Here is a 23,819-nt window from a genome sequence, read left to right on the forward strand (position 1 = left end):
AACTAAAAATAGGTTTTCCTCCGCACCTTAATATCAGGGCTCGTCTTGACTTTGGCTTTCGTGGGTTTCTTTGGAATTAGATTGTTCACTTTCTCTTCCTTGATAGGCTTGAACAGGAACGGGGGAATGCTGCTTTTCGGCGCCGGCGAGCTGTCTGTTTCCGCCTGAAACGGTAACTTATATTCTCATCGACGCAATCATTATAGCAGCAAGCCACTTTTCAAGGACACTGGCTGAAATAATTTGTCAGAAGGACACTTGAAAATTGAAAACAATCAGAAATTTCGTGCCCAACACCAACTCCAGCTTTAAAACAACAAGATTTTCCATTCTATAAACAATAACGAATCTCACATACTACTCATAATACGACCGCTCGCGATACCAGTGCGTATTGTGAGCTATATAAGTAGATTAGTTCGGAGTCCATAGGAAATGGACACTAGGGGTGTTCAAAAATGACTTTATCCCTGAAATTCTACTAGCTACTTGATAAAATTGTTAGGTTACCTAATTGAAGCCTGCACGCCAAATTTGGTTCAATTCCAACCAGTAGCCGCATTGCTACAGGAGAAGACAGTTATTTATTTATTATGAAAAAATGAATAAAAAATTTTTCAAAATATTCTGTTCGCCGCACGAAATTATCAAGTGGTCAGTAGAATTTGAGAGAAAAAGTCATTTTTGAACACCCCTAATGGACACGGACAGTTTAACATGGGCATTGCACCCAGTTATTTACGACTACGCACTGGAATGCGACCGTAGGCTACATAAGTAATCGAAATGCGGCCGTGAATAGCAAAAAGGTTGACCACCCCTGTACTGGAGTACCGACGATGACTGCCTTATAAACCCACCTCGTTAGCGGATTCCACTTCGTCGACTGATATAACAGGTCTATTCTCCCCATACTTTTTGAAGAAAAGCCGGCAGTCTACGCACAGCTTCAAGTTTTCCTTGCCGCCAGTCTGCAGATCGTTCGTGGCTGCGTACAGATAGAAAATTAGCCATCGAAAAAACGTAATTTCTCGCGAGCGTGCACTCACCGAGCTTTTGGCAGTGCGCGCATTTCGGATTCAGTTCTTTTTCGCTCTCCTCGCTCTCCGTCTCTTCTTCTGTGGAAGTGTGGTCGCCTGGAGAGAGATGGGGCGATCAAACGTTTGAGCACATACTCTAAATGCCGTTCAGTTTAGCATCTATCGTTACGAAGGAAGCATAGTAACTTACGTCCATTTTTTCAAATTTCGAGATCCATTATCAAATTTACAGAATGGTTTTTCGGCAGTATTTCTACCATTTTTATGCTTGTCACGTTGTTTCTGAGATCCCTCGGCTAGTTTTTTGCAAATGTGCAGTAGGGCTCTTCAAAAATGACTTTTTTTCTCAAATCGTACTGGCTACTTGATAAAATTGTTAGGTTACCTAATTTAAGCCTACACACAAAATTTAGCTCAATTCCAGCCAGTAACCGCTTTGCTACAGGAAAAGTAAGTTTCTATTTATTATCTAAAATAAATAATAAATTTGAAAATTTTCTGTTCACCCCATGAAAGTGTTGGGCTGTCTATAGAAACGACGCTCACCAAATTTGGTTCAATTCCAACCAGCGGAAGCGAAGCTGTTGCCGTCGAAAAATTTGGATTTGTATAAAATAGTATTTACGGTGACCGATTCTTTGTTTATTCATTATAGTTGTGCTCACAGTAAATACTATTTTATTCAAACCCAAACTTTTCGACGGCAACAACTCCGCTTCCGCTGGTTGGAATTGAACCAAATTTGGTGAGCATCGTTTCTATAGACAGCCTAACACTTTCATGGGGTGAACAGAAAATTTTCAAATATTTTATTATATATTTTTATATAATAAATAGAAACTTACTTCTCCTGTAGCAAAGTGGTTACTGGCTGGAATTGAGCTAAATTTTGTTTGTAGGCTTAAATTAGGTAACCTAACAATTTTACCAAGTAGCCAGTACGATTTGAGAAAAAAAGTCATTTTTGAAGAGCCCTAATGTGCAGTTACGAAAGTTTTCTCAGGTCTGCCATAACTCTTTACACGTAACACAGTATAACTATCGACACCAAACATGTTCTAAATCTCAATTTGTTTTTACTCTGCTTTTATAGGAATCTATCCAAATTTTCTATGCAGCGTATTTTAGGCAGATTACCAATTTAACAAGAAAACCGTAAAATTTAGAAATAAAGTTCCTTGGAACACCTCTACACCCTCCGAGATCAGATCAGCTGAAAAAAGGTATCCAATAATAAATAATTAAAAACCGACCCGATCCATAACTGGTCTGCTTGGGCTTGCACTCGGCCTTCTTGAGAGTGGCCTGCCTGCGTTGTTTCCGCTGGTGCGAGCGAATCATAAGGTTGTCCTGCGACTTCTTCGACAGGTAATAGAACTCGACCAGCTCGCTCTGCGGCAGAGACGATAGCTGGTTTAATATTTTTGACATCCAAATCCTGACCTCAATTAACGATACAAATTCATTTTTTCAAATTTCACTGCGGACCCCATGAAACTGTTAATTAGCCTAAAAATCGCTGTACATCAAATTTGTCTCAATTCCAACCCAAAGAAGTTATTGGACTAGAAAATTTTACTTATTAATTCATCTCAAAGTTCATTGAATGCCCCTTGGAATTGTAAGGTTACCTTAAAAACTTCGAAACAAATTTGGTTCAATATGAATCTCAGTGGCAAAGATATTGGAGTAAAAAGTTTCGGATTCTCACAAAATAGATTTTTGTACGCAAATTTCGTCGCTGTAAAACAAACTTGGCCCGATTGTAACCCAAAATTATACGCGTTGATTTCAATACGAGTATATTATTCAATGAAACAATTGATACGTTTCTATAGAGACCGCAATTTCTCAAAACCTCGTTATCCCCACCGCTATTCAACTCACCGTTTCCTTAGCGGGCAGCAATTCCTTCCTGATTCGAAAGAAATTCTTTCCGTGATGCCGCAGGCCTTTCTGAAAACGTTTCTGCGACAAGAAAAATAATGCATCACAACCACCGTAGCTCGATGTCATGCTGCCATTGACACTGTTCATTGTGTAATGTCATAAGAAAACCGATTTTTTTTTACCTAAAAAATGAAAAATTTTGACCTAAAACATCAAAATTTCAACATTTTTGACCTTACAAAACTTCATTTTGACAAAATTTTGCCTTCATGTATGTAAATTAGGTGGTTTCGCACATGTTAGAATTGTACTACTTATCTTCATTTCTGGTCGAAACTGTCTGTCCTTACGAAGTAGTTTGGCCGGAAAAAGCTTTTTGACTCGAAAACTGACAAATTTTACAGGAAAAAAACTTGATTTCAATGAAATCTGGACCTATGAAGAATTCCAGTAGTTACATCACGCGTTATGGTAGAAACAATCAAAATTTGTTGTAGCACAACGAAAGATACTTTCCTACATTCTTGGGTATAATGTGTTTGTCCTTATTAAGCAAGCTTGCCGAGAATAGAGAAAACAGCAGCAGTTATTGGCAGACAACAATGAAGTTGTGCGTACACTGCTGGTGACACACCGTGTCGCTTCATACTGACAATGTCTACATCACAATTTTTCATCGTGCGTTTCTTGACATAAGAGCCAATAATCACGCAGTCTTGCTTCAGTTAGAATATTGTGATACATAGAGCATAACACCTTGTCAACATGCCTTCTACAACACCGTGCTAGAAGATGTAAAGTGTCAAAGGATAAGTTCAACGACACTGCAAATATCCACGCCACGATACAATCGAATTTATTTTGACTTTATAAACAATTTTGACAATTATTTGACCTAACGCTACAATTTTGACAAAAATTTTACTTTTTTGATAAGTCAAATAAAATCGCCTCAGCCATAAGTTCTAGAATGGAATGCGGCCGTCAAGTTTTGTGTGATGTGGATGAAGCTTTGTAGACACAATTAAACCAAACAAACAGGGAACACAGCAATAAAACTATAACTTACTATAGCAATACCTGACATGTCAGCATCATATTTTCGGTAGCCAAACCTGATATCATGGATTTACTTGATGTAGAATTGTAAATTTATACTGAAGTTTGAGTAGAAGTATTGATATCAAAGTAAGCAAAAATGTTCGTATTCTACGCCTAGTTTTGCATAAAAACCTGAAAATTTCCAACCAGAAGTGGAAGTAGAATTAAAAGCACATCGTTGCTGAGCCTTTCCGAGTAACGGGAGTTACAGACAGTAGCATACAAAAGAAATAAAGATTTTTACACAAAACATTGCGATCTGACATTGTTTACCGTTGCCGCAATAAAATATATCACGACCACGGCAGTTTTACACGAATCAAGACAAGTTTTTAAGACGGATTCATAGCACAAAGTCTAAGAACATCGCTACTCACGACTTGTTCCTCGGTCCATTTGCTTTCGATTGTGACAGGGACAGGGTTCTTCACCAGGTCGTCGATGGCTTTTCTCGGATTACCATTGTTTTCGAATAACTGGAAGGAAAATACAGTCATTTCTACGAGACATTTGTGAAAATGAAGCGAAAAACTGAACTTCACATTTCAATACCCTGGCTATGCTATACTTGTACGGTATGTACATTTGCGCTTTATTTTTTTAAAGTTTACTGGCTACCGTACTTGATAAAATTGTTAGGTAGCCTAAAAAACGCTGACACGAATTTTGGCTCAATTTCAACCTTAGAAGCATTGCTAGATAAGGAAAAATTTTGGCTTTATTTATTAAATAATTAAATATATCTTTTTTCAAATTGTGCTGGCTACCCTATGAAATTGTTAGGTTGTCCGAAAAAAAAACGATTCACAAAAAATTTGGCCCAATTCCAACCAGTAGTAGCGAAAGTTTTCGAGTGTAAAATTTTGGATTTGAAAAAATCGTGTTCTAATTTTGCTTGCGATTCGACATCGGAAGCAGTATCAGTTTGGGCAAGAAGCATAATTGGTCAGGTATGCTGCACGTATTTCTTTACAAAAACTACCCTAGGCGTGAACTCGATGGTCGAAGACCAAATTTCTGTAGCAACTAACATTTGAAGGTCGGTCTAAAAATTAAGCGGTCTCAAATTAAATTTGAAAGTGCGAAAAATTTTTGGCAGAAGCCGTATTCCCTTCGCGAAATTCCTTCATAACACCCAGATTTGTGCAAACTGCCAATCTGGTTCTAGTTGGCGACCAACGAAGGATGTTTTAGTTATAGTTACGAGTTTTGATTTTTTAGATTTTAGATGGAGGTGAGCCGGTAATATCAAGAAATTCCGCATAAGAAAACTGGCTGCCGCTAAAAAATTTTTCACACTTCCACCATTACCGCAAGACCACATTATATTTAGATCGCAGTGCACCGTTAAGTTGCTTCAAATTTCCAGCACTCCACAATTCCGCGGTGCCTTTCTACCGTTTCCAATCCCGCATAGCGACAGTTGCAAATATATTTGAGCTAATTTCAATTTTAAAAACACGCTACAACGGCACAATGCCAACACGGCGTCATCAATAATGCAAGATCTGTAAATTTTGCGCTCTTAAGACGAGACATTTGATTGTCAAGGTACAGCAACGTAGTCTATACACACATAAGACGATCTGTCGTTTTCAGCCCCATCAAATCGATTGCGCGCGTCACAGCATCTTAATTCTTAACGTAATGTCATCAGAAACGGACCATAACATGTCACAAGGGGAAACGCCGATATGGCAATGTACAGCAGGTTCATTAATCATAGTCGTATCAGTGAAACTTAATTTCCTTCGTGCTGCGCGGATTAGTTTCATTTCCGCATACCGCATCTAATCCAAACTTATATAAATCAGGTATAATTAAACCGTTATAACTCTCATGAAATAATTTACAGTCACACAAATGTTAAACGGTACATACGTAAATGTATTCATTATTGTTAGGCAAAACAACGATAATGGATTTGACACGATTGTTGATATACAATGTACTTTCCAATTCTCTTCTAGTTTCTGACGATTACCCCTGACGAGTGTCAGCCGGAAATATTTGGGCCGTAAGATTCAGAGAAAAGATATACATAGATAGAGGGTTGTAAGAGAGAGATATGTGCCAGAAATGTTCCGCAATGGAAAACCGGCTGCTGCTAAAAAAATTTTCACCAGGGTTGTAACCAAGTCACAAGGCAATCTCACATTTATAGTTTTGACTAGAGTCAAGTCGAGTCATTTTCAATTCACCACCGAGTCGAGTCCGAGTCCAAGTCATTGTGTTGACTGTTCAGTTCCTAGTTAATGTCATGCAGAACCCACATAATAATAGTGAGATAGCTTTACTATTCTTCGAAACTAAATGCAATACTTGTCTTGGCCGTCTCGATTCATATGACTTGGTCCGAGTCATGCACAATGACTCGAGCACAAGTCGAGTCAATACACAAATTGACTCGAGTCGAGTCATTTTTCATTTTCAAGAAAATGACTCGAGCCAAGTCGAGTCACCAAAAAATCGCGACTTGAGTCATTACAACCCTGGTATATTTCAATATCAATATACGATTCAATTGGATTTGGTTTTGTTTAAAAAAAAACGGTTGGCTACATGCCGAGACAGGTAAGTTCTGGATCTCAGACTGAATAGGTCTGCACTCTGCATTTGGACCACGGTTTTTAGTCAAGTAGACCTGATATAATCCATTACATAGAACTATCTTCCCCCCTAGAATTCAACGATGATAAACGATTATATTTTGCACCAGACTACAAAAAGAAATGAAATCATATCATTGTGGCGAAACCAAATTTGACAATTTAACATGTGTTTCTTCCGTCACTTTGGGAGATATACTATTACTTTTCATTTACATCGCCTAGGCACAGGTTGGTGTCTGGTTTCAAAGACTACTCCAAGTCGTTTCAACACCTTCCTATCTTATCTTTCCATCGCAATCTTGTAGTGTATTGATTTGATGAAATGTTTATTAATAAACTGTATTGAGATATACCGTAATTAATTTGTCATTATTTACTTGTCATAGCTTGGCGTAAGTGTGTAATACTATACATTCCGAGGTTTTCGTGATATGCCAACGTGGGTGTTACTTAAATCCATAAATGATTGCACTAGACGAAATGCCTTCTAGCTGAAGAACAGAAATCATGCGGTTCTGCGGTTTGAAAACCTCACAAAGGTATGAACACGGGCGATTAGTCATATTTTGAATTCAAAGAACATTATATCTACCTCCCCATAAATCACTCGCAGCAAATTCATTACACATAATACTTGTCCCATATTGTAATCTCGCTCTCAAAATCAAAGTTTGCCCAGCTATATAATTCGCGTTTACACTGTTCAATTTGTGCTTATTAAGCGGCCGTCAATGTTTGTACAGGCGGGCCGTACTCTGCCGATTCTATTTCAGGAAACCAGCTTGATAACCCACTCAAACATGGCAAGTACTGTAGTTTAACCTTTGCTGTTCGGTCTAACACTGTCAGGTTGTTTATTATTACAGTGTTAAGGACCAAGATATCTTGCTCGCATCAAAAATTACGAAATCCTTATCTATTGTGTAAGCGAAGCTATTTAGATACAGCTAATCTTTATATGCAGAGGAAATTGAACTCCTTGGAGGCACAGAACTTCGATATACAATTGAATGGTATATTCATATTAAAATATACCTGAATATTGAGCTTTGCATTGACTAAGGCAAAATGTAACCAAGATCGCAAGGTAAAACGAGGCGCAAACTCACCACACGTAGCGCGTTGATTGTGGTATCATCTCTGTACGCGGCTATGCAGCCCTCTTCTGGAAGGACGCCGTCGCAGACACCAGCAAACGCGGCTAGACTTCTGCGTAAAATAAGTATATCGTCATATTTAAAATAGATCTATAGAGTATATTATTATCTAACCTGACAATTTCAACGAGTAGCCAGTCAAATTTGAAGGAAAATGTTATTTATGAACTACCCTACCACACATCCATCGGTTCCCATATTAACAATACGATTGTCGACTCATACATATCACATATTTGACTTTTGTGTCTTAGCGTGACAGATTACCTAGCCACAAGTTAAAATTATAAGAACTAGGACAGGCAGACACAAACACAAGATATACATAACAGCTGTTACCTTGCGGCTCTGAGACACACCACCAAGTCGCAGTTGTCGACGTTCGGTTCCCAAGTCATTTCTTCATAGACGCGTTCCTTGGAGTAGCCATCTTCCGAGGCTTGTCTTAACTCAGGCAGCTCGGCCTGAACACACAAGAACCAGTGCTGGAGCGTTCAGACAAGCCATTCGGGATGGGGAGCTACCGTGTTCAAAGTTTAAACTGGTGTTCAAACTAGTGCTCAAAGCTGTGTGCATTGCTACTAGATGAGAAGTTGGCTATAAGTGACTGCGTGAATTTTGTTTGCAAGTCAACAATTTCAAAGACATCTCAAGACCAGACTTATACAACTCGATAATTCTAGTTGTAAATCAGACTAATTAGAGCGAGACAATGATTATTTAATTCTAATCTAGTTGCGAATAAATTGTGTAGCTATAATTTTAATTGCAATCTAATTATTACGACAATATGTTTTCGATATATGCATCATTTACTTCACACTTGACTTCTTCACTCGGCCAGTGCTAAGAAGTCAAGCGTGAAGTAAATGATGCATATGCCCCTCTATATATCTTCTGTATTACTCATATTCTGGTGTTGAGCATCTATTATTACTATTACTCATGCCACGAATAGTGACTGAGAATTCACCACGCTCATCAACTTTGAACCACAGTATTCCTTATACAGTAGACTTTGATATCAAGGTCTTTGTCAAAATCAAATTTGTCTTAACTTATACAATTCATTTTACAATATATTGTATTCCCCAGCTTAAGAGTATCAGAATATAAACATCCAGGGTGTTGAATGCCACAACAGTTGATCCTCATCGAGTCATCAACACCTCAAATAGAACAACACTCCAGACAAAAATGACTCATAGGCGAGCTAATCCATGACCTGACATCGCCAACTGGAGGACTCGTAATTAGTGTACTGTAATTAACACGCAAATCCTTGGTCATGTTATGTTTAAACTTCAAATCTGGATAATCGGGATTAAAGCCGCAAAAAGGTCAGATAAACACAATGTACTCCACACTGATATGTTTTTCCATATTTCCGAACCAAAACCACACATCACACACAGATAGTTATCAATCATATCAAAGTCTTTAAGGTTAAGACCCCGCAACACAACCTTAATCCTACGCCATCGACCTATGAACGGATCACCCTTTTCTCTCAAAGCCAAAAACAGGTAGCTCTACAATTTTCCATTGTAAAATAACCTTCCTCGTAATAGATCGTCAAAGATTACTTAACCCTACAGCATAGATAAGTAGCGCTCATCAATATTAATCAGGCAGACCTTTTGAAACAAGCCACGATTACGAGCGCTCCACTGATGGCTAGGACCGACTTTAGTTTCCCCTTTTGAGCTCGCTAATCTCCTGAAAGGGCAACGAGAGATTGATAAGTCTCTAAAATTACGGAAGGGAATAAGACGGCGTACCTGTTTTCAGTGCTGTAGCTACATATGTAGAAGAAATGGTCTGGTTTCAAATCGAAATTCTTGATCGCGGACACCTCGGTAAAGTGCGACACTTCGCATTTTCCCCTGAAATATTCATTTCTCATTAATTTCACGATTACACAACTTTAAGCCGGTTCAAAATCCAACAACATCATGTAACGCTGAAGGCAATCATATTGATTTGAAATATTTCATTACTAGATTTCAACCAAAGATAAAGTTGCATTTCCATGACACTATATTGTTATATTAGTGCTGAATGGGATATGATCACTGATCAGACCTTTGTTCTTTCCAATTCTTTACTAGTTGCTGACGATTACTCCTGACGAGTGTCAGCCGAAAATATCCAGGTTTGTTTCAATATGAATAATTGAATATGCTATTCAATTGAATATGATCAATAACAATGAATGAAATCAAATATTTAACCCCCATAGAAAAAGTCCAAATCATAAATTAATAACGTCAGGGATTAACAATGAAAGTTGTATATTGACTAAAGCTCAGTATAATTAAACGAAAGCTTATTTCTCAAATACGACCGATTGATAGCAAATCCTATTTCAATCCCGGTATCAAAACCAAATTTCAAAAAGTTAATCACATATCATCAACGTCAAATAAAAGAACGCACGATATGCCATAAAATCAATAGGCCTGTCTTTTTTCGGGTATTGTTACAACTTACAAGCTCATTACTCAGCAGGCTTTGCTTTAAACAAGTAGGCCTATATAATAAAGGTGAAACAATACTCAAGGGCTAAAAATAGACGGGCAGCGGAAGGCTATATAAAAAATAAATATGTCACAATTATGATCTACAATTAGTATGAATACACGAGCATTCGCATTAGGATTGTTCAAAAATCACTTTCCGACTGGCAGATGTGAACGCACAGGAGTTTGAAAATTACGGTGTGAATTTATTGAAAGAAAAGTTTATTTTAAATCTCAAATTTTATTGTAAACCCCATGAAATTGTTAAAGTTGTCTAAAAGAACGATGCTTAACAATTTTTGCTCACTTTCAACTGGTGGAAGCGAAGTTTTTGTTGGAAATTTTGGAATCGTAAAAATAGCCTGGATGGTGGATAATCCCAGAATTTTTGTGGACAACTCGGCAATTTCATGAGGTTGATGGTAAAATTTTTAATATTAAATTAAATTAAAAATTTTCAAACTCCTGTGCGTTCACATCTACCGGCTGGAATTGAGCCAAATTTGTTGTGAAGCGTTTTTTAGGCAACCTAACAGTTAATCAGTGAATCCAGAAATAAGTCATTCTTGAACAACCCAAATGCGCACCAATTTCAACGTGCATTTTGTAACGAATCCGTAACCTTATCTCGTAATACCATGACATTTCGCACACCAAAAATCCTTTGAAATATTTCATTGTATGCCAAGTCTCCGGTCGGTGTGTTTAGGATTACGGCCAAAACTCGAGGCGATAAGGCAAAATAAATACTGGAATTTAACATACTGTCAGCGGGCTCACATACACACGACACTACATCTCCAAAATCAATACGCCGAGTACAAAGGAGATAAGTGCTCATGAAAAGGGTGCCTACGAGTGGAACATTAAATTGTCAGAAAACCGATGATTGATATTAGTCACCAAGACAATGAAATGTGATAGTTCGAGAGCTGAAGTGTTTCCACTGAAATATTTAGTAGATCACGCGAAAAATGACGGATGAAGTGAAATAGTCGGTGGATATTAGTTGCCAGTGTGAAGAAGACCTATTTTGCAAACTAGAGGAGATGTTACGAAAACAAATATCATATTATGAAGGACGTACAGAACTTCAGTATACAATTGAATTACATTACATTCATATTGAGATATACCAGTTGCTGACGAATACCTCTAACGAGTGTCAGCTGCGGGCATATTTCAATTTGAACACATTATTCAATTGAAAACATAATGCAGGAGTACATTTAACATTCAATTCCATGTGTCAATTCCCACTGGATTACAGCATAGAAAATATTAATGAAAAGTTCAACTCAGATTACGACACATCATCATCAAGGCAGTATCCAAATCACCCACAGTATCATTGCAAGATTCAAACAAAAATTCCCACTGGAATAAAGTACAGAAAAATTAATGAAAATTTCAACTCAGATTACGCCACATCATCATCAAGACAGTATCCAAATCACCCACAGTATCATTGCAAGATTCAAACAAAAATTCCCACTGGAATAAAGTACAGAAAAATTAATGAAAATTTCAACTCAGATCACGACACAGTCCCGTTGTGACATCATCAAGACAAGAAACAGAATCACTCCAAAACTCCAAAGAATTCATGCTGAAGGGAGGTGAGAAAGATATCTCCACACGGAACATTTCTGAATGACATTCACAGTCAAAACAAGCCCTGACGAATTACAGACTTCAGACGCTTTTGGCCAGGTTCAACACCGCAAAATTTCATTCCCATACCATTGCAATTCATCAATCACAGAAGAAGATATATCGCATTCAACATAGTCATTCCTACGGGTGCTTGAGAATGTCAAAGTTTGAATTGGTTGATCAATCAAACTGATATGAGGATGTTAGTGGACTTTGATACCGAATTTCAAAACCTTCAAATAAACTGAGAACTCAGGACATACCCGACTGTCACACAGTGGCGTATCCAGGGGGGGGTTTTAGGGGGTCGGAACCCCCCCCTTTTCAAAATCCTAAAAATTGATGTCAAATATAGCCTCTAATATTTGCTAAATTATTAGTTTAACATATTCGTTTTTACGTATGAGAAGGCGAATATGGTGTCTTAATGTTATTTAAGGGGACTAACACCCCTACAAAATATTGGAATTATGCGCCGAATTAGTCGAAAGGATAAAATAGGTCATTATAATTCGCTAATTCCATACGAATTCTGCACTTGTTCAGCTACATTTCAGCTGTGGCAATTGCCGACGTTCTCAACTTTCTTCCCTCGATTTCTCTCTCGCCTTGCTAAAACGAGAGACTCATTTTAGGAAAATCTAATCTAATTGGCCGACGCGATACGTAATTGCAAAGACGAAGTTGTCGGCAATCAACATCGCTCGCGAATTCGCTCCACCTGCTCGCCTTGAAATCCTAATTAAGAATTGCACGCGGCGGCGTGTTGATTGATCAGCGAGACGCAGACACGACGGCACCAGTACGACAATGCTATTCTCAAATCCACATTGTATTCGCGATTATTGGCGAGAAATGGCCTAGGATTGACATTCACATTTCAAAATACAAGCCTAGCAATCCACGTTCCCGATTGTTAGGTGGCTTGCTGTCGTCCAAATACAGGCCTATGTTGTCGCTGAACGGGAGAATTGAGTAGGCCTAGTAGTAAAGCCTAATTATATCGGCTGACAAGTTTCTCTGTCGATCAAGTTAGTATCCCAGTGTGTACTCTGTATTAGTTGACTGACTTGCGTGCTTGCAATTAAGGTCTAATTATCTTCGCGCGTACTACACGCTCAGCCGTATGGCTAGTAAAGCCATCGTAAAGCACACATTCGTGTACGACGTACACTGTTCAGTTCACACCACACCTCTCTGTGGCGATCGCCCTCGTTTATGCTACCGCCCTATTCCGCGCTTGTTCGTCCGCTGCGATACTACCGACCGTGCGCATAATATCGTCAAAACCCAACAAAATCGCGCATCTCTGACCGGAACTAGGCGCTTGAAGACGGGCGGCATTTGCCGGCTCATGACTAAATGTGAGCATTTACGAATTTCTTTCAATCAGACCATAAAAGAAACGCGATTTTCAGGCAATGTCCGTATCGTATTCGTACATCTCCCACTCACCGCAAATCTCTGTTTATTATTAAACTATAATGTATTAAATATTCGCCAGGGCGTGGAGACGATTGATCGTAATGATGACGTCACAATAGCCAATTTCGTAACGCAAAACCCCCCCCTTTTTCGCGCTCTGGATACGCGCCTGCTGTCACATATCACAAAATTGCTGTATAGAAAACAGAAAATAGGTAGTGAAACCTTACTTCAAGTTTGTGATCGGAAAGCTGTCCGTAGCTTCCAAACGCTCGTCCAAAAACAGTTCCCTGTTGATGACTTCCGGATTCGTGAGCAGCTTTTTGATCGATGTGTCGTCTGAAATAGAAAATCACAGGTGAAATAAAAAGGTTTCTTTCAGATACAATCTCAATTGTGATCTAATCACGCAGACACAAAGGACTTTGATTCAAATTTAGAATCTCATCCAGGTAAGAGGCTTCTTGGAGGTACAGATCTTCAATATACAATTAAAAAGTATAGTTCATATTGAAATGAACCCAAATATTTATGGCAGGGGTAATTATCAGCAACTAGCGTACAATTCAGACAAACGTTGTCTATCAATAGTCGTGTATCAATAAAGTTCTTTTGAATTCTCCGCTAGTTGTTGACGATTACCCCTGACGAGTGTCACCAAAAATATTGGGGTTCATTTCAATATGAATAAACGTTTAAATCATCTAAATAACTGACAGGAACTCTTGTACGACCAACAGAGACGGGCTGGATTCAAAATACTTTTGAGATGATCGCATTGAAAACAATTCACTAGACGCATCACATTGAAATAAGCAATTGGGATGGACTGGATTTTTGCCCAAATGCGACCACCGTGAATCAATACTGTGCAATGTAATGAATAACATTAATTCAAACAATAAAACAGTGCAAAAGTTGATTCGAATAACCTGATTCTTAACAAGGTGTACTAAGGCCTTACTGAAAGAAATTATTATTTATAACAGTCAGAAAAGTGTAGTAACGGATATTTCTAGATCTAAAGACTTTATCAAAGCCATAAATACTGTATCTGTATTTGTCGTCCTAATAGCAGCAGTCTATAATTTCAAACATGGTGATAATATAATTGAATAATACATTCATATTGAGATTAACTCAAATATTTTCGGCCGACACTGGTCAGGGGTAATCGTCAGCAACTAGCAGAGAATCGGAGCTTGCTACAATATCCAAAGCAGACGGGCTTATTGATTTTGTAGCATATCGCGCACCCTTTTATTTGACGCTTGATGACATGTGATTAACTTTTTGAAACTTGGTTTTGATACCATGATACAACTTTCATCGTCAATATTTGTTATTATAAATTTATGATTTGCAGTTTTTTGGTCAATATACCTGCTTATTATTTGATTTAATTCATTGTTGTTGATCATATTCAAATAATCAGGGATTATTGTCAGCAACTAGCAGAGAATTGGAAAGAACAATGTGCCTCTAGTAATATTCGGGTTCATTTCAACATGAATATACTTTTCAATTGTATATCGAAGTTCTGTAGCTCCAAGAAGCTCTTCAAATAGTGGGACATTGTTCACCGACAACACCCTTATCTACCCTCGCATACCACAAACCGACTGCTAAATGATCATCAATAAAAGTGCTTTCGCAAGAGATAATCCCGGGAATCGTCTAGGTTCAATTACAAGATCTTATATCATTTGTTGGCATCGAATTTCGAGATTCCTCACAGGAAAAGGAGCCGTTGACACGGATGAGATTAAGAATGATCGGGGTTAAACTGAGATTAAAAAATAAATTAACTATAAAGATGTCAATATCTGCAGCTTAAATCTCTGTGGTGGTGGGCAGTGATAATTTCATCACTGCAATTTTACAAAGTTATTTATCTAGATGCAGAAGTCAAGCAATTACCAGAAACGGGCATTAAAACAGAGCAGCTATCGCTCTTCAAATCGCCCTCAAACAAAAGCCGTGTGACGTTAAAATGTCTGGCTGTTTGCTGTAAATACCCGACTACAGTAACAGTATCTATAATCACAAGACTTGTGTGAACTTTATGTTGGGTGTACAAACACAGGCGGAACAAAAGTACAAACACATTTTATCGTTCAAATTATCTTCACGAGGAATCACCAGCACGCCTTAAAACGGGATGGCACAAAGCCATAAAGATTATGTACACACAATGTTAACAGTAATTCCGTCTCTGGTTTCGCGCCGGCCGAAAACACGTCAAAGAAACACGGTAATTCCGCCGAGTACCTACCGACTTGATTATATCGGTTCTTGATGAGCATTTGATAGACCAAGTCCGGTACTTCAGTGGGTCTGTAGTACCATTTCACGTAAACGATGGCGCTGTCCCGTTTGCTCTGCAACAAAAAGTGCTCGATTTGAAGAATATGATGACAGGCCTGAAAGGACTTCAAGTGTCGCATAAGTTCCAATACAAATTCCGCGATTCCAATAGCGCTGGGAAGAATCAGTCACCGCAAATCCACACACATCACATTTTATAAATGACAAGCCAGACGGCGATGTGATTATAATCTAATGTGTGAAATGATTCTATGGTCTAATTCTAATTCTAATCAAAGTTTAGGTGATCCTTGAAATGCTACAGAACTGTATAGGGCGAAACAAGCCAAGCTTAGTACATAGACATTTGCCATTCTTATGCTTCTGAAAATGAACTCTGGTTTGATACGCACCAAACTTGAATTTTGTAGTATTTCTTTTTTGCGTATTCCGTAATTACAATTCTAATCTAATGTGGAAAAAACTGTGTAGCTTTAAATCTAATTTAAATATGCTGGAAATTCTTTAGTTGCCAAAGTCGGTCACAAGCGCGATGAAACCGATAATGGGAAATTTCATATCATAACATAATATTCCGTTACATGCAAAATAACCTACCGCAAGTCAAGGCATACTCTGATATTAATAAAACATCGTAATTTATCGATGGACGTTAAAGAACCTAATATAAGTTCCTGGAAAAGCACCAACTAAACTGAACACTCGGAATTTCGCGTATTATGTTACACGCCGACATATGGCAAGTTAGGATGTATCAAATTCATTCCTCATTTTGAACAAACAGCGGCTAACGGATGTAATGTGTATAAAGTATACTTTTGGACGTGTTGGATTACTAGCCTAAGAGTATAACGATGAGACAACATCAGTCGACTGGATAACAATTCCCAGCGTATGCATATTAAATTATATATTCACAACACAACAATGACGGATAAGTAACATTTTTAACAGACATGAACAGGAAATTTAACATTGATGTAGCGAAATCTATCGAAAACCACACTGTTTTGTCAGGAACACTACACAAGACCTATAAACAATAATCAAAATTCCGCATGCCATACATTATTCATGGCACGCATGACACATTCAGACTTTTGTTAATAAATCTTTTCGACTTTAAGGACCGAGACATTGAGATTGGATTGCTTCACGGGCTGTTTAATCAATACCGGCAGGCCTATAGTCCGTAATTCAGTCATCAAGAGGCGAGATTATCGCCGCTGTGCAAAACGCAAACATATTTTGGTGCGAAATCACGAGACCAGATTGTACGGATAGCAAAACAATATGACACAATGCGTCAAGCAAGCAAGATTGGACAAAATCAGACACGTACGCAGTAAGAAAACCACTTGATCCGAACGGCTTAAAGCAATTATAGGTCTACATAGTTATCCAACCATGTCACCCAAAGTAATCCTTTTCATCACGACTCCCATCAAATAGAAAAAGGAAATAGCACAACACTGCCAAAGACTATCATGACAGTACTTCTGATGTGGTCAGCATTGTAGATTAAGATTATAACTCAATATTCAAGATAACAATCTCTTACAGTCAACTATGAATCGATTTGTAGTTCATAGTGTATGGTATCATATTCGTGATGAGATTCCGGGTAATATCAAACAGAAGGTCTGACTTTGTAAAGCTATACAGGACTCGGGGTGATGTGGATTCGCTTGATATAGTCTATCAAGTACAATATTGTGTGCAATGTTCATCGCATCTTGTGACAGGATATTCTCGGTAGGACTTGAAAACAATATTATCTCAACGCGACACTAGCAATTACACCACAGGTTTTGATGATCTCAAGTGGATGAAGATATACGCAATATAAAAGTCCATACTGTAATTCCACGACACCATATTAAACTATACTTAACTTTATTATCGAAACGGGTGCCACAGGTACAAAGAAAGTCTCTTTCATATCTAAACACTACCCATTCGACAATGTACCGTTAAGAAGCATTAATATGCCTCTATAAATATTCTAACAACAGTAATCCGAAACTATGATGACACATTAATGTCTACCTTGCAGAGAAAATACATGATTTAAAATTTCACGCTTGGTCTCAACAGATAAAACAGCATTGCCAAAATAAAATAAACTTCGCTCTACATACGATAAGGCGACATATCGTATTTTGATATTTATAGCAGGCACATTCTTACCACCTTAATCTCATGTATGTTGCAAATGGAGTACGGGGCGTCAGATCGTTCGGTTTCCAGGTAGGCAGAGTCTAAAATATAACACAAATATGAAATATTAGCTTGGAAATATGCATATTACAATCAGCTGTTCGCAAAACCAGATAGCAGGGCGGTATGAATGATATGGACTATGACAGTGGTACTCAACCTTTATGACCTCTCGGCAAAACACCAAAACAAATGTTGCGGACCAGTGAACTTGAAAAACATCAAAATTTAACCTACATTCCAATACGACCAGTGTATGCAATTTATGCATAGATTGGAACTTTCAATTGCGGTAATGCTGATCTTTATATTAGATATATATGCATGATTTTATTGAAGTTTCTCTAAGGCGCAGCTCGGGCAGTCTTGTTAAAGACCACAATCGGTAACTTGCTTGTGATCGTTAGGTATTCTAGGAAGAAATGCGACATTGTTGTTTGCTATAGGCTCTATTATGCTGCCAAGTGTATATAGCTTATTGGCACTGTCGGCATTTAACGAAGTTTGTTCAAATGTATCTGTAGCTTAGTAACTATTGCATAAAACTTGTTCAAAGCAGTTTCGTTATTAATAATTCAGATTCGAGTACTCAAATCATTATGCTAAACCCTACCAGATAGCCTAGCGTCAGGAGAGAGTAAGAATGGATCGTGTTCCGAGGTAGAAATCAGGAGACTGATTTGACGGATGAAAATTTAGGCCCTTAATCCTCATTTGGGACATCTGAGGACGGCCTAACCCATGAAAAACATCCCAACACCGCAAAAGTCCGCAAACTTGTCACTATCTCACCAGACACCCGGTACGTCACATCATCCTCAGTGGTGTACGACAACACGTCTCCGTTGGGGCCCCGTTCGACTCTGTCACAACCCTTCTTTTTGTTTCCATCCATCAAGGCAGAGTCCTTCGAAGAGTTTGAACAATTGGATTTATTGCTCTCCGGAATTTCTTGTGTCTGAAAGATAATGTTCACTGTTTAGTCATCATTTACGGGCGATTCATTCGCTAATTCAGATTTTATGGGTTGTAATTCTGTTTACAACATCTTTTATTACATGTTCAATCGCTCGATTGCTACAGCTTCTCATTTCCAAACTCCTATCTCCAAAATAACGGTGTTCTTTCATGACATATAATGATCTATATGCAACCTGTGGTTTTAATCACACCTTAGGGAGTATATTCCCAATCATCAGAATTGAAACAAGTTTATTTCTAATCGATGACAACGCATCAAGGAGTCAAATAAGCACCCTGTCAAACTTCAAGACCATGTCATGAGTGAGGATTTAGAAATCAATATTTCATTACGATCTTCCACTGTAGAGAACGCTGCACTGCGCAGCCTAGGGGAGATCAAGTTGAAAAACACTGTTTAGAACTACTAAATACCAGAATATTACACAACATAAACAATTCATTACTCACTGTCATCTGTTGTAAGTTTAAGCATAGATCGGTTAGGAGTCAGCAGGAAATGGTTTAGGAATTATATTGCTAATCGTTCATTTACTCATACCACAACTCACTTATTGAAAATAGATACTTACTCTTGATTCGCATAAATAAACATTGGTCCATCAGCGCACGCACAAGCAGTGAGGCATGTAAAACTTATTCACTAATCATAACACAATTTGTTTTTCAGTTCAAGTAGGCCTTAAGATGTCAATATGAGCAACTTGCATTTAGAGGTTTTCATAAAGCAAGACAGTGCCCTAGGCCTAGTTTTATATTAAGATGTGATACTATGTTATAAAACTATACAACTGAGGTACACATGTGTCACACTGTTACAGCATTGGTAAACAAACCTCACAAAGAGGTCTCTATCAATACTAATGATACCATATTCAAACACAGATTGACATCCATTCTAAAGCATCAACCAAATGTTCGAGTCTATGTTTCAAGTCAAAAGCATGGCTTATTACAAATCAAAGCTGCGGGGAGCTGGTCCGAGATTTTGCATTGGATATACTGTGTTTTAACTATAAACTGTAATTTTGTATACATAAGAAACATGTCCTACAGACCACCACAAGATAGATATCTTCAACACACTTCAGGAATTTGTGGAAGCTGTTTGAACTATTACATGAACTATACTGTAAGGGCCATAAATGTTCTCTGAAACAACTCGAAAGCAGTCATGACTTGTCTAAAGCTAATCCACTTTTCGTTGGACATTCAAATAAAACTCCAATGTCAAAGACAGAATCTTAGTGAAAATAACGTACGGTACCAAATGTAACTAGAATGAAGACAATCCAAGTAACCACATTTTAACAATATAATGTTATCTACAAAGTCCAATCACCAACAGAGAGATTTTATACTATTCAACAGCAACAGTAATCGTTATCGAGTTTTTGGATTATAACAGGACAGAAATGAAGTAGAATTTCTAGAACTTGATTTGAATCGACCCTCTTATTACGAGGTAGGCTAACGGTAGTGTTGTATGATCATAGGATTCTGAAATATAAATTCATGAAACCAACGTTGCGCGGTCATTGCAGAAGCTCTGAACAAGCCTCGCGGTGATTCTTCAATGCAACACATCACGGCGTTTCACTTCCCATTCGATAGCAGATTTCACACGCAGCTCTAATTAATTGACTTGTTGATAAACTACACTTTGGATATAATGAGACCATTAATATAGTGGTGAAGTCATATTTGATGACACAATTGCTCATATACAATGTTCTTTTGAATTCTCTACTAGTTGCTAAAAAATATTCAGCTTTAGTTCAATATGAATACACTATTCAGTTTTTCAGATATTGCAATCTGAATAAGGTGATTTAATCTATATTAACGCTTGACCTCACAAAAGTATGCAGCACAACTCATTAGCAAGGCTGCTGGTAGAGCAAACAAATTCTGAAACATGACATCTTGAACTACCAAGAAAACCTTATGAAATCAAATCTCAGTAGAGGCAGTCTGGCTGATCAATTCCTAGCAGACAAGCTTTACAAGTTTACAAGCCTTTGGCATGACAAGGTCCGAACGTATGACCTACCGTTTAAGAAACATTTCACTCTACCATTACAAAATCTTGTCGTTAGTCAGGAGTCGTAATTGATAATATTTGTGTCCAAGGCTTGCAGACGTTACCTACCAATGTCTTCAGGTACGAATAAAAACCATGTGATTCAATAGTTCATTTAGCTTTAAAACGTGGTTTCGGATCACAGTCTTAAGACTTTTATTGACGCATTTGCTGCTGCGTTTAAATGGTCATAATAAACTCTACATGGGTCAAATCAATCTCATTTTCAATAATTATGACAATATATCAGTATCACAAACAATTATAGATGGAAATTTGAAAAATCAAGCTCAAAAGGTCATTCAAGTTTTCTACATACATTCAAAAGCATTCGAGTAGTGACAGTAAAAGAATGGCTACTTGATTTGTTAAGATAATCAAAATCTCGTTGCTATGACCAAGTGTTGTAGAACATCATTTTATGGAACACTGCAATGTAACTGATGGGTGATCTGATCATAATCAGACAACAGTTTTCAGTTTGTTTGTTTGTGTGTGTAGTGTGTATGCTTGATATTGATACACAAGAATACATCTCGATTTTTGACGAATCTCTTTACTTTACATTACATCACCACCACCTGATTACACCCTCCCAGAAAATTTACAATGTATCATGTTCAAGAACATTAGCAATTGGCAATATGCTCTAATAGAAATACAAGTAGTAGCAACAACATTAGAAGACTAACAATTAAAAGAGAAAGTTCATGTCAACATGACATGTCAAATATTACAAATTCATCGGCTAACACAACCTTTACTAGACCATATCCCTGTTCAGTTTAGTTTATATTAATAATTTCAAACCCCCATAGGTTGAGTTGAGTGTATGGTTAAAATATATCAAAAATACCACAAGACTGATAAAATACAAATCAAGACGCTGAGATAAGAAAGGTTTGATACAACACCTTTTCCTTCTCTTGATTCGACGTGCTTCTTGTATTTCTCCGTGTAGCATTATCTCCCGATTTTTGTGAGCTCACTGCACCATCCATACCGGCACAGCAACGCTTTGCTGCTTACCGTATATCGCCGGGATATTCCGTTTACATTCGGCACGGCTCAGAGGCTCGTGTCCTGCGCGTTCTTGTTCGTTTTATGCTTTTTTAAACGAGTAATCTACCAGCTCCAAAATAATAAGTATTATATTATATATTCATCACGCAATCACGGCAAGCTGTATCTGCAAAATCGCCTGGCATCTAACTCATAAACGCGGCCACAACGCGAGCGTACTCTGCCGAAGTCAGATCGGACTGAAAGCTGGCAGCATTTCAGCATATTCACCGAGCCGCGGCTCTTTCGTTTTTCTGAAAGTTATTTTACGTACAAAACCATAAGTAGCAATAATTCAAAAGCTTCAAAATATTTGATGAAAATCGTGTGGATGGGGAAATACTTCTGAAGTATATATGTTCAGTCGTCGATAACGTGCATTCGTTTTCGAATAACAAATAAACTATAGGTTATTTTTCTTTTTCATTCTGGTCAAAAATACTACTTGTTCAAATGAATTCATAGCAATTATATTGGAATATTGCGAATATTGTGGCATTTTTAGTGAATCTGCACGAAACTGATTAGGTCCAGCATGGAAAACTTGGTCAAGGACCAGACATATCTATTCCAAAACAAAAACGGTAGGTGGCGATACAGAGCAAGAGTACCCAATGAAAGCGATACATCTGAAATATCGATGACAAGGACGGTGGCAGCGGTAGCGACGCAGGGTACGACAATGGATGAAACCACCTGGTAAGGTCAATGAAGCAAACATAATCAGCGGCTGATATGAAGCTGTTAAAATTTCAACCTCGTGCAATAATCTCCATTATCCAGACACAGTGATGCGTGCATCGTGTCGTAATTTCATCACGCTGAAAACGATTATTCCGTCGATCTCATCAGTGTCAGTATCGGTTTATTAATCTTTTAATCATTTCTAAACACCACAAAACTGCGATAGGTAGGTAATCAATGATCTACAATATATATCTCAATGGTCATGGTCACAGCAAACCAAATCCTGGATGCTACAAATCGGGGACTAAGTAGTGGTGACGATAAGCGCCTACCAATCTGACGGCACCAGTTCGATTCCCGTCGGAGGGTTATCTGTGCTCCTCTTCCCCCGCCCCGCAGTTCTTACGGCGACGAAAATGCCCAGAAAAAGACCCGACGAAAGGAAGCACTCACAAGGAATGGAAAGAACTAGTAGAAAGACTAGAAACATCGGGCACTGTAGTCCGAGGCGGATGTTAGATTAAAAGGATCGCAACTGCGTGTCGTTCCACATCTCCTATCTGTTCATTACATCGCATTGTGTCTTATCGCATTGTACATTATGTGTGACTTGTTCAGATGAAAAATATCACTCAACGATTGTATTGTATTGTAAGCCGATGTGGATGTTAGAGATACCGTGCTTCACCGTTTTGACATCCTGTTCATTACATCGTACGTTTGTGTTCCTTTACTATTTGAAAATTACAGAACCGCTGCCGATGACTATGAAAATTTCGGTACGCCACTAGCATCGTCTTCGTCGATTGCGTCGTTCCCGTCACATTGCAGAGCTTGGGGGCTCCTGGGAGTAGAAGTATAGAGCTAATCCATGGTATTTTGGTTGGATGAAAATAAAGACTCTCTCTCTCTCTCTAATCCATGGAGACTGAATGGTTTTCCCTGGCTGACCAAGGTATCATAGGTTTAGCTGGCTGGCTACTTAACCTGGAACCTGTACCACCATCACTGCCGTGTGTTATGTATTTTGGTTGGATGAAAATAAAAACTCTCTC

At 38.1% G+C, this 23,819-nt stretch overlaps 2 protein-coding genes and 1 long non-coding RNA gene across 8 annotated transcripts in view; 1 reads left to right on the forward strand and 2 right to left on the reverse strand.

The window, feature by feature from the left end:
* LOC145437604 (uncharacterized) overlaps positions 1–22,183 on the reverse strand; it is a 37,891-nt gene extending 15,708 nt beyond the window's left edge. Inside the window, exons 1-15 of one of the 3 annotated variants that reach the window (XM_080314873.1) lie at positions 21,930–22,183; positions 18,744–18,909; positions 17,922–17,992; positions 15,679–15,784; positions 13,634–13,742; positions 9,582–9,686; positions 9,438–9,519; positions 8,140–8,264; positions 7,753–7,852; positions 4,409–4,507; positions 2,928–3,008; positions 2,294–2,432; positions 1,050–1,136; positions 861–988; positions 27–176 (exon numbers count right to left, since the gene is read on the reverse strand). In XM_080314873.1, coding sequence (XP_080170999.1) covers positions 27–176; positions 861–988; positions 1,050–1,136; positions 2,294–2,432; positions 2,928–3,008; positions 4,409–4,507; positions 7,753–7,852; positions 8,140–8,264; positions 9,438–9,519; positions 9,582–9,686; positions 13,634–13,742; positions 15,679–15,784; positions 17,922–17,992; positions 18,744–18,909; positions 21,930–22,016 — 1,635 coding nt within the window. In that variant the 5' untranslated portion in view covers positions 22,017–22,183. The remainder of the gene's footprint in view (positions 1–26; positions 177–860; positions 989–1,049; positions 1,137–2,293; positions 2,433–2,927; positions 3,009–4,408; positions 4,508–7,752; positions 7,853–8,139; positions 8,265–9,437; positions 9,520–9,581; positions 9,687–13,633; positions 13,743–15,678; positions 15,785–17,921; positions 17,993–18,743; positions 18,910–21,929) is intronic. The other 2 variants (XM_080314874.1, XM_080314875.1) reach the window with 2 other exon arrangements.
* LOC145437617 (uncharacterized) overlaps positions 1–23,819 on the forward strand; it is a 299,426-nt gene that overhangs the window by 273,115 nt on the left and 2,492 nt on the right. The gene's annotated exons all lie outside the window — the stretch shown is intronic.
* Positions 11,090–13,623, reverse strand: LOC145437605 (uncharacterized). The gene is made up of 2 exons (XR_013914696.1): positions 12,638–13,623; positions 11,090–12,603 (listed from the first exon to the last, which is right to left on the reverse strand). It is a non-coding gene; the product is annotated as an uncharacterized LOC145437605 (long non-coding RNA).

The sequence above is a fragment of the Botryllus schlosseri genome, chromosome 4 (genome assembly GCF_051294905.1).
Source record: "Botryllus schlosseri isolate E-star chromosome 4, Bs_hap1, whole genome shotgun sequence".
NCBI lineage: Eukaryota > Metazoa > Chordata > Ascidiacea > Stolidobranchia > Styelidae > Botryllus > Botryllus schlosseri.